The following is an 11,989-nucleotide window of genomic DNA, read 5'->3' as shown; positions in this document are numbered from 1 at the left end:
TTAGGATGACCTTTTATTTCATTCTTCAGTATATTTACAGCTTACTAGACATTTTAAACATTTGATACCCCCCCCCCCCAAAAAAAAAACAAACAAACAAACAAACAAACATAAATAAAAGTTTGCCCAATAGTACTGATCTGTCCACATATTCAAGTTCATACACACTGGAAAACTAACCAAAAAATAAATTAAACAAACAAACCCACACACACACCCACACTTTAACATTTTAAACACTAGTCCCAAAAAGTCCCACATGGACTAAATGGATCAGACATTGAAAGCACCTGGCTACTGCCACTGAATGTGTGTGAACTCTTTCAACATGGAGTTATAGGGAAGGACATCTAGAGCATATTTACAGTACACAGTCAAGATAAGCTACACTGAGACTCAAGGCACTGCCAGCAGGAACATGGCATCCTGAGCAGACATACAAGGCCCTGCCACTTGCTTAGAGTAGAAGTGATACTTCCAGTCCAGCAGGATCTGTACCCATACAAGATCAAAATATACAGGCCAAACACATGGGCAGAGTGATCCAAATGGAAATGTATGACTTTTAAAGTGCCTCTGCAAACATACCACTCCAAATTATAACCTTTGCAATGATAAATCTGCTTGCTAAAGATGTCCTGTTTGGTTATTTGAGAGATTGAGTCTTATATGTGCTTTTAATGGAGAAGAGAAATGAAATATCAGTGCCTGGAAAATCAAATTGTGGGTTCACAGTTATTCCTGACCAATATGGAAAACCATTTCCGTGCTTTTGAATGCTTTTCACAAAAAAATTTATTACCTCAGTATCACAGACACATTTAATTTACACGCACCTCCCAAATTCATTAGACGCGCAATAAAATCAAAGCAAAAAAAATAAATAAAAATTGACAAGTTGACAAATTTTTTACCCATCTCATGTTCCCTGTACAGAATAATATTGACTACTGTACATACTGGCAGACCACAGACTGGAAAGATCTTTAAAAAAAAAAAAAAAACTTTATTTTGTAATTACAATACAGAGTTCTTGTTCTCTTTTCCTTTGGTGTAATACAGATTGAGATGCTTGTGGTTTGGATCCGTAGAGCTTTTCAGAGTGCTAATCTAGGAGATGCCCTCTAATCTAACATGACCTTGTGTATTACTGTATGTGCTAAAAGCTGAAGAGATTCAGAAAAGCTTACCAGATAACCACAGCCCACAATCCTCACGTCCAATGATGCTCCCTGCACATTAAGTACTGGTGGCGCACTACTGAGGATATCGGTCAGTGCTGAGCATTTCTAAAAGCCGTCATGGGACAGCCGGACAGTCTTTTTCTAGAGAGTAGCAGTCGACGTGGGACCAGAGGAGCTCAAAATGTTTGCGTCTGAAGATGCTGAAGCAGCCCAAATCCATTCAAACACTTTTTTTATAGATATAGTGGCTAATGTGCTTCATGACAGTGATGTGCAGCCATTTCGATCATTTCAAAAGAAAGAAAGAGATATTCTGACTCAGTGGGATGAAGTATTGAGCTGTAGGGTGAAACATTATCAGTAATACAGTACGTTTATTACGTTTATAGTTATATTAAGACAATCTCCAGTATAAACCCTTTAATTCATTTTTGTTTTTACAGTAGCATGTTACAATTGTTCATGAACTGTGTAATTTTTGATATGTGGACAAGGTTTCTATTTGCCCTCTGATATTTCGCAGGCATCTTATTTTCTATAACTTAAGTCTCCCCACTTCCTTTTTGGACAGGAAATGCTCTTTTTACTCCGTTCTTTCTTATAGATATTCCCTGATAGAGGACATGCGGTAGACACAAGCAGAGAGACCAAAGGGAAAGTCATGCTTTAAGTAACACTTGCAGTAGCAGCAATAGCAGCAGCATGTAAAAACACAAACGGACAGGGTCAATGTAAAAACAAAGAGAAAAAAATGAAACAAAACCCATTCATATCAAAAAGCATGACAGCCAGAAACCTATTCCTGGGCTTTCAACAGTGTGCCATTTCTGGAGAGAAGGATTACTCTTGAAGTACTAATCTTTAGTTCTAACCTCCTCTTCGTCTTAGTCATGTCTCGATCCCTTTGCCCGTCTTTGGGGTTAAAGCTCACAGAAGCATGCTGAGAGCTTGTACAAAGTCCTGAGTGGAGGTTTAGAGTTCGTCTGTCGGGCTACTGGTCCTCCAGGCTGGCCCAGGGATGGCTCAGTGGGGTGAAGGAGATGTGTTGTCCTACATTAGCCAGGTTTGCTCTTGACGTGGCCCAGAGCCCGTAGCAACTTCTCCCTGTAGGCAGCGTAACGCTGCTCCACCTGCCGCATGCGCTCCTTCTCCTCCTTCTCCAGGATGATCAGGAAGTTCTGCAGCTCGGGGACTGAAAATGCATGCCACTGAAAAAAGATGGAGCACTTTATAAGCAAAGGCAGACTATTTGTCTGAAATAGAACTGTTTATTAAACCTATGTTTTAGTGCATGTGTTAGGTTAATTATGGCTTACGTCGATTTGTTTATCAGAACATTAATTTTGTTTTGTAGAGTTTCAGTGGAAACAAAGGATGACATAACATTATCATGAAAAATTATTAACAACAATTCATAGCTAAAAGTGCGTTTATTTTTATTATGATAAAGCAAAAAAAATTTCCACGGTCAAGGTTTCGATTACCAGGAAAAGTAAAAACTGACAAATGTAAATGTGTACCTTGAATACATTGTAAATTGTGTGATTAAATCTAAATTGATTCAAACTGTAATTGTACAGTTTTTTTAAAAATTATATTCGTAATGATGGAGGAGATGAAAAAAGTATAAACAAATACACTCACACACACACACACGTTTGTTTCTGTGAATTGTTGGGACTTTTCATAGAAACTTTTATACTGATCAAACAATATTTTCTATCCCCTAACCCTAAACAGAAAACCTGTTTGCATTTTTACACTTTCAGATAAACATCTTCTATTATTTAAAAAAAAAATTCCCCTTGTGGGAATCGGCCACAATGTCAAAAACTTCAGGTTTTACTATCAATTGTTCCCCACAACGTAAAAAATAACATTTTTATTTATTTAAACCATGTATGTGTGTGCGTGCATATTTTTTACAATAATTTTTAACTGTGTGTGTGTCATTCAATTATGAAAATACTAGATCATATTTATGTTGCTGGGTAAATATTACAAAAATAAATAAATTTTCGATCGAACAGAAAAGCTCACCTCCACCTCGCCAGTCTCATTTTCTTTGAGTACAAAAGACAAGTTGTCTAGATCCGGACCTGCTAACAGCCTCAAGTAGAGCGGGCAATCTGATAACGTCAACTTCTGGAAAAGATCTGAAAAGTCAAGCAAACAATTCCTTAGTATTACACATGGCAGAAGTACAATACAATACTCAAGTATATTTGATCTTCAGCTGAACGCTTACCCTGGCTGTCTCGACGGGTCAGGCGGTAGAGGGCAAACTTGCGAGGGTTATCCTGTACCATGAACTTCTTCAGCAGGCCCTGAATGACCTCGCTGACCGTGGTGCTACTGCTAATGTGTAGCTGTTTAACAGCATCCCTGGGCAAGTAAAAGGATGTGCGTTCATCTGAACTATCAGAAGAGGAACAGGGTCCTGGCGACTTCCCATCCACAGAAAACACAGTCACGGGCCTGCGCAACTTCAAGTGAACCTTTATGAAACCAGTGTATGTGCCATCTGAGCTCTGGAAGATAACAAAGCAACTTCAGTCAGGTCATTTCTCACTGTAAAATGCTCAAATTACAACACTGAGTGCAAATGCTTTGTTGACAGATCAGTACTCACTAATTTCATTCCATTCTCCGTCACTTTGGAGTTGTAGTCATCTATTTTAGCTTTAATCTCTTCTTCTGTGAGGGATGTTGGCTTTTCCTCCTCTTCCTCTTTTGTGACACTCTAAAACCAAGATAAAAAACTGTGAGCTCAAGATTAGATGAGGTATCTTTATATCAAACAGTAGAGGGTTGTGCGGTATTAATTAGCTGTGGAGGAAAAGGCCATCAACATCATCACTGCGGAAAAGCTGATGCTGACATTATAAGCATTTACCATGACAAAAGTTCACAGATGAACTGATAATGTATACTTCAAAAATGTACCCATATGAATGATTTTGTGGTCCCAGGTCACATAAAAAAATAAAATCACAGTTATTTAAAACTGCGGTAATATTTCAAAATATAACTGCTCTTAAATCTATGTTTGATCAATTAAAAACAAACAATTAAAAAAAAAACGTATCGTCCTCCGAATATCTAAAAATGAGCACTGATATGACAAAATCCTTGGTAGGGTCACACATTCACTCTTATGGGTAGAAATATTAATGGGTATATATAATGGGAAGGTATGAATATGGGGCATGTGACACTAAATATTCCATCATTTCCAGTGACAGAAAGAAACGGTTCTCTTGGACGGGATTTCTAGGTGGTTGTGACATCCAGTTCAGTTGCTGAGCAAGCCTTAGCAACAAAGATTCTGTCAGAGGTATTTTTAGCTTCTAACTGCATCCCCCGTAATACACGCAAAGTGAGTTTCTCTCTTCTTTTCTGGGACGAAAGAATACGAATGAAAAATCGAGATCATTTATTCATGGAGATCCCTGGGGCAGCAGCACGGCAGCTCTATGTCTCATTGAGCAGAAAGAGACCGACTCGTACACACATGAACTCACAAACATTAAGCCTGAGCGGAGAGGAAGAAGAATTTATCTGGGCGCTTAGCAAACAAATTAACTTCTGCCTGGCCCACACACTACAACTGCCTGCATGAACAAGCTCAATGGAGGGAAAGTTCAGAAATCTTTTCAAATGAGACCGCTTGATATGAAAGATGGAATCTGCAGACAGGAAATGTGCAGTAGTTCCGCATTTGTTCTGTTGCGTCTTGCGGTATGTGGTGACACACACACAAAAAAAAAAAAACCCTCACCAAAAGAAGCGATTTCATCCAGTGTTGCTAATAAAAATTAACATGACTACTGCAACAAGTAAAATCCACTTAAAATTAAGGTTGGCATGTTTTTCCATCCTTTTTTTCTCCCCAAATTAGCCAAAGAATAATGATATATAATTATCTTAATGTATATGCTCAAATGTTAGAGTATATAAATAATAACATATTAAACAGTAATAGTTATTAACACCTATTTTCACTGAAATATATTTAAAAAATAAAATAAATCAAGAATTTCAGTGACCAATGTGTACACAAATCAAAAGTTTTTTTGGAAAGGAGTCATGGAAATGAAGCAAGTTTACCAACTCTGGCCCCATTTTACTACTTAATCAGAGACGTAGTTGAAACATCCGTTGTAACACACTCACAGTTTTTTTTTTTTTTTTTTTTGCAGAGTTTGCAGAGATGAGGAGAGATTACAAATTTGGAAACCAACTTTCTTTAGGCAAAGAGAAAGAGCCACTGTGACATCCTATAGTGTTCTGTGAAGAGAAGGGTTATCTCATGGTCTGTGCAATCGCTCATGCAACAGTCACATTCACTTCTTCAAATATCTCTGTTTTGTATTGTGTGGTGTGGACCAGAGACAATGATCAATTGTGTGAGATTATCCAAAAGCACGTGCCATAATTCAACCACAGAAGGAAAAATGTGTAAAAAAAAAATAAAATAAATAATACTGTGCATAAAGAAAATGTAGCCTGCATTGAGCTGTTAATTTAAGTGTGTCATTTGTGTGCCTCTAGTGGCACCAAACAGTACTGCAACATAATGACAGTCTTCAGAGAGGTTTTCCCAAACACTTACAGTCCCTCCATCTACCATTGGTCAATAATCCAGATTTACGCATCCACTTTTAAAAACTAATCAAAAATCAATCCATAGATCTCATATTATTTATTAACACTGAAAAGTAAGGAGACAATATATATTTTTTGTGGCATCCTCTTTTTAAATTTTTCTCCTAATAGCTTGAATCCCTTGATGCACACAACCAAAGTCTCTCAGGAATTCCTGTATTTGTGACCAGAGGACTGTGAGCTGCTAAATATATCTTTCTCCCTCCCTTCCTCACATCCAAAGCAGAGAAAGTGGCCTTTTGGAACAATGGGGCAAAACAATGGAGACCAGTTTAAATGTTGACTTTAGGCTCTTTCAGAAATATTGTGTGTGTTTGACTGCAAATGCATCTACACAACATCCAAGCGGGGTCATCATATGCCATCACCATCACATTTTCAGTGTTAATATATGAAGGAGCTCTGATCTTCTCTTGAAACACAGTGAAGGAAGAATCCTTATTGTCCATGACATTTTTTAGCTGGAGAAAGTGTGTAAGAGTGCATGTGATTGGAAGCGTGGGAGTTGTAACTGGAATAAAGGGCATCATAATTGTGTTAGTGTGTAAGAGAGGGGGTAATGTGTGGGATCTCTTCTGTCTATTCACTGAAGCTCACAGTATCTGCTGTCATTCAGAGAGCTGACACTACTGAGCTACTGATCGGAGCTACACCTGCAAAACAAACCTCATCACTAAAGGCAAACTCTCATCAGAAAGCTTGAAAAAACACTTCATTGCAGGTTTCATGCATCAATAGAAATTGCATCTGCAGACACATGATTTAGTTTCAGGTCTGAGACAGAAAACACCTTATGTGAGAAAGCTATGAATCGAACCTGACAGATTTTAGCAGCGACTGAGCAGAAGCTACATCAAACGTGACCCGGATATCCTGTGAATGCACAAAAAAAAAAACACTGTCTGGCAACATATTTTTCTAGAATGCTCCTTGTGATGAATCAAAAATGTCTTGCAAAATATTATTTTGTTTAATGAATAAAATGCAAAATTATATATACTTATTTTGTGTGTGTGTGTGTGTGTGTGTGTGTGCTCTTTGTGGAGAACCACAAATGTCTGGCAGAACAATTAACCCTGCTTTGAGCAATCAAACAGATAAAACCAACCTAACCTGTATGAACTGAACAATATATTTTCCTCTACTGAAAAATTACTTTCATTGTTAAATGCTCCAGGTCATTCTTTAAATCAAACTGAGAGTTAAACAAACAGAGGAAAAGAAGTCATAGAAGTCCTAAGTGGAGGGTGTTAACCATGTACATAACAAAAGGTGCCTAGGGGCATGACCTGAGCAAATATCAACTTACAGAGCCGACGTGACGCGAAAGAAAAGGGCACGGCTGTACCTGCTAGCAGAGAGTCATCTCAGAGTCATCACTGCATGTCAGGCAGGTGTCCGTAAGCGCAACACACGGCTACTCAGACTGATTAAGGAACACAATTCCCTTAGTGTCAGTTTCAGGCAACATGCAAGTCATCTACGTCTGCACCTGCTGAATGGCCTCAAACCAATAATCTAATTTGGTTAGACGCTACACGTTCTGTTTATCAGCGTGAGAACTGCACTAACAAAAAATACAGGAAGTGAGAGCTGCAAGTGTTAGTCAACATCAGTTCTAGGGAAGTGACAACGAATACATTGATAATGTGGTTTAATGCACTGGCTTCAGCTGCAGTAAAATCAGCCATGGCTAGTCAGACACAGGTAAGCAAACAGGAGTCTATTTATAGAAAAGAGAAAGGCTTCTCCTGAACATGTCATGCATGATTTTTAACAGCTCATTCATGTTTCATGTGTGTTTTCATATATTCTGTATTAAATGCAATATAAACAAAATAATACTAATACTAACATATATACAGATACACACACATTCATATACACACACATTTTTTTGTGTGACTACATAAGTGATCAAAATGCACATCCCTAGTCTTTGGTGACAATAGGTGTGAGACTGCATTTCTCAGCATGCTTTCAAAGACTCAAATGCTTTTAATTGATTTTTCTTGCGTGTGTGTGTATCTCTCTCTCTCTCTCTCTGCTGTTTCTGCCGCAGTGTAGGATGATGTCTTGCGATCTGCTCCCTCCCACACGTTGCATATGTGTACTCATTCTCTCCCTCTCTCTCATTACTGGGTCAAGCGTGCAGTAGGAGATTCTCCCCTCCCTCTCTGCAACCCTGCACAAATGCAAAGCCCATCATCTGCATGCCTGAATAAACAGCGTAGATCATCAGAGTCCACGAAACCAGTAAACACAAGCCCTACGCTATCAATCCATTCAAATGCCTTGGATAATGAAGATCTTAATTATCTGCGCATTTTGCTTGGGTCTGTTTTGTGTTTATGCACCATTACCTATAACAGACTGATACATATGATTGAATTTAAACAGCCATTCGGTTAAACAGCTATTATAATGTTTAGAAACGAGAAACTCGACTCATTCTGCTTACCATCTAGGCAGCCATTTGCTGGAACGACACTACAGCTGCAACCTCTACCAAATTTGAACCTCTATTTAAATTATACAAAGGTTTATGAGATGGCTTTAAACTTTCAGTACTCATGAAGAGCAAAATCTCCTCATGTTTGCATGACTTTGCCTATTCAAATGTTAAAATACCACTCGCTGCCCTTGAAGAGGAAGCTATATTGTTTGTTCCTGCTAATAGCTGTCATTTGGGTCAAAAGATGAATTGTGTAATGGATGTTTTCCTTGAATGTGTTGTCTTTAATAAGTTTCTGGAATAATTATCCAACAACTAAGCCGCAGCAGCATTTATCAAGGCACTATTACTCAGTGCTCTTGGTTTAAAAGCTTTCGGTCTACTGCGTTTAACCCGGCGAGGTAAATAGGAAGTGTATTATTGATCTATAAAGCAATTTTAATCCCATAATTTACAAGAAGAATGTACTGTACACGCTAAAGTGAGAACATAAGCTAATCTCCCATTTATCCAACCCTGGGGTTCTTCTAAGAGGACTTCCAGAGATGCTAAGAAGAATTAGGAAAATCTAACTTCACCTTCTGTGTGCTGCCTATTAAAACTGCGTTTTAATTTAAACTGTGCCCACTGGATGCCCTCAAACTGGCAGCTCACATTGTGTCCAGACAGAGATGCGAACAGAATAAATAATTCACATCCTGAGAAGCTCTTTCCAAACCTGATACTTCAGAAAGGGATGTCAGGCTGGTCAGCTCGGGTACAGGAGTGAAGTCCGAAGTCTTTAAGGACATGAGATATTTTCTCTTCTGTGGTGTTAATTTGCTAGCTACTTTATAAGACCCAATCTGCATATGATTGACTTCTTGGTCACTAAACAACTTTACCTCAGTTAAAGTCTAAGATAGAGAGAGACCAGTGCAAAAGCTTTGGGGTTTTGTAATATAACACATTCTTTGATTCAAGGAAGGACGGGCCTTTCTGGCACAAACAGCAGCCATTTCCTTCCCCTCGCAGCATTAGAGAGCTCTGAAGGTGTGAGAGTGCACTCTACGTACACACTGCCATGTTTAAATGAGTCTATAATGAAGGTCAAGCTATGCAGCTAATGCATGCATTAATGCTTGCAGTGGATGGTATTAATGTTGATACATGAAACTTACAGTAAAAGAAACACAGATAACATAAGCACATTCATTACTTCAGCTCTATTGTGAAACACTTTCCAAATTAGTGTGGAACAAAGACTTGTACGCTTCTTAATCTTTCATAAGAACATCTTTAAGCTCTTATCATTGTAAGTTTAAGCGACCTAACTCAACATTGCAATCTCCACCTACTAACCGGCTTTCGACAGTCACCCTAACTGAGGCTTTAACTCAAAGCGACTTACAAGGCATTCAAGGAATACATTTTTTATACTTGATAAACCTTGATGTTGATTTTGCTATGCTCTACCAGAATTTGTGGAACTTCATTTTACTTGCTCATTTAAAAAAAATGGTAAACATACTGTCTAAACTGTGACTTCAAAGTAGGAATGGGTAATATTTCAGTTAGTGTGTCAAAATGGCTGCTATAAAAATCATATTAACTGACAGCAAACAAAACAATGGATAAGCTTCTTTCTTATCCAACCATTAGTCCTTGAGAGACTCTTCATTTAAATCAAAAGTGTTTGTAGTCGATCTAAACAGTGTTTCCATAGACATACACTCCGAAAAAAGGCACAAAAGCTGTCACTGGGCCAGTATTCTTTCAAAAGGTACACCTTTTTACCTTCTTTACCCCTAATGGCTAGACATTGGTACATTGAAGGTACTCAATTTAGTACCTTTCGAAAGGGTATCGCCCCAGTTACAGCTTTTGTGTGAAAGTTGAAAAACCTACAGCCTGTTTCATCTAACAGGTTTGAACGAAATGCATATAGAAAGGGTACATTTTCACTCAAAACATATCAGGTCATAAACCTATTTTGAATGCAGCAGTTCAACATAAAAAAAATTCACTTCCGTATACAGACTTCCGTACACATCTTCTAATTTTTTGCATCAGCTGAGCATATACATGCTCAATATTCACAATCTGAGTTCATACACTACCTTGGCTACTTGCTTAGTTTGTGCCTGCCGAAAAAAGGTGGTCTTGGCGGTGAAGAAGGTGAAGTCATCGCTCTCCTCATCCTGGCTGCAGTACCCACTGCTCATGCTATTGCTACCGGTCATTTGTGGGGATGGATCCAGTTTGAGGGACTCCCTACGCGGGTCTTCGGGGGACCAAACACACCATTCCAGGCTCCAGGGTTGGGAAGGGGAGGATGGGCTGGGAGAGGGGGACCACAGGCTCAGGTAAAGGGCCAGAACTCCACGTGCCGCCGGAAACAAGCGTCGAAACTTGCAGGATGACGCTCAGCGAGTGTTGCGGCCGGTATCTGATGTTCAGTTCCTGTTTCTACAGGTCACAAACAGGCAGCTGTACAGAAGCAGCTTCTCCTGCTCTATTCAGCCAACAGCGTGAAGCTTTAAACACACGACTGCTTGAGATGAAAGAATTTGTCCAGTCTGGAGGAAAGCATGTCAAGCAATACAAATTGCTTGTATTGGCATCCATCAACTGGCACACAGTCACACAGTCTTGCTGCAAAAAGCGCTGAAGGTGTGAGAATGTTGCACAGACATTGTGTTGAATATCCCTTCAGCTGGCTGCGATGGATGCAGAAGTCTCCAGTCCACAGTGAGGCTGCGATGGCTGCTTGAAAGACGCTAGAAAATCAACCTGCCTCTCAGTGACTGAGTGAGCAGAGAACTGACGTACTGCACCTCCCTCCCTTCTTCTCTTACCAGCGCGCACGCTCTCTCTCTCTCTCTCTCTCTCTCTCCCCTTCTTGCTCACTCGCTCCACCATCTGTGGTTGGGTCTGTTATCTGCCTACAAGCTTACGCAAACACCCTCCTTCTTCCCCCTCCCTCCTCCACTATCGCTCTTCCTGCATGCAACTGCTCTTTGCTCAACTCAAGAGACTTCCCACTGTAGAGAAAGAGAGAGAGAAATAAATAAATGGAAAAACATAATAAACCGGAAGAGCAAGAGAAGGAGAGAGAGAGAGAGGAAGAAAGAGAGAGCTCTCTGCAAGTGGTCTTTTGGAGACTAATTTACATAGTACCTGATATGCAAAATGCCCCTGATGGCAGGCAGCATGAATCTAGAGTATTGTTAAATGGCACTGTGACATTAATACAGGCAGGACTGCAAAAAGCATTAGTATTTCGTTCAATCTGCAAAAAGTAAGGGACAGCGAATAACGAGCCGGTCATTATCACTAAATAAAAATGATTGGGGTGGTCTTGTATCATCTTGAGGAGCTTTATTTTGTGATAACTGATAAATGATGGTCCATAAATTAATTATTTTACGATGTAAGGAAAAAAGAGACCGTCTGACAAAAGTCATGAACATAGATTGGCTGCCAATTAATTATACCACTCATTAAAAAAAAAAAAATAATAATAATAATAATATAAATAAAAATATTTATTTATTTATTTGTTTATTTACATAAGGACATAATGACCAATCAAAATCAATTATTCCAAATAAAAATTATTACCATGCTGGAATAATGTGAGAGAAAAAAATATACTATAAAACTATACTGTCTGCTTAGTGATGGGAAGTTCGGATCATTT

The 11,989-nt window shown here is 39.0% G+C and overlaps 1 protein-coding gene across 4 annotated transcripts in view; it reads right to left on the bottom strand.

Annotated features, from left to right (window-relative positions):
• rassf5 (Ras association domain family member 5) overlaps positions 1-11,989 on the bottom strand; it is a 38,197-nt gene continuing 26,208 nt past the window's right edge. For 2 of the 4 annotated variants that reach the window (XM_052568687.1, XM_052568690.1), the window contains exons 3-6: positions 3,817-3,927; positions 3,433-3,715; positions 3,225-3,340; positions 1-2,392 (exon numbers count right to left, since the gene is read on the bottom strand). In XM_052568687.1, coding sequence (XP_052424647.1) covers positions 2,240-2,392; positions 3,225-3,340; positions 3,433-3,715; positions 3,817-3,927 — 663 coding nt within the window. In that variant the 3' untranslated portion in view covers positions 1-2,239. Of the gene's footprint in view, positions 2,393-3,224; positions 3,341-3,432; positions 3,716-3,816; positions 3,928-7,200; positions 8,038-10,406; positions 11,165-11,989 lie in introns of those variants that run through there. The other 2 variants (XM_052568691.1, XM_052568689.1) reach the window with 2 other exon arrangements.

This window comes from Carassius gibelio, chromosome B11, assembly GCF_023724105.1.
Source record: "Carassius gibelio isolate Cgi1373 ecotype wild population from Czech Republic chromosome B11, carGib1.2-hapl.c, whole genome shotgun sequence".
NCBI lineage: Eukaryota > Metazoa > Chordata > Actinopteri > Cypriniformes > Cyprinidae > Carassius > Carassius gibelio.
This window is presented reverse-complemented; position numbering and strand designations above follow the sequence as displayed.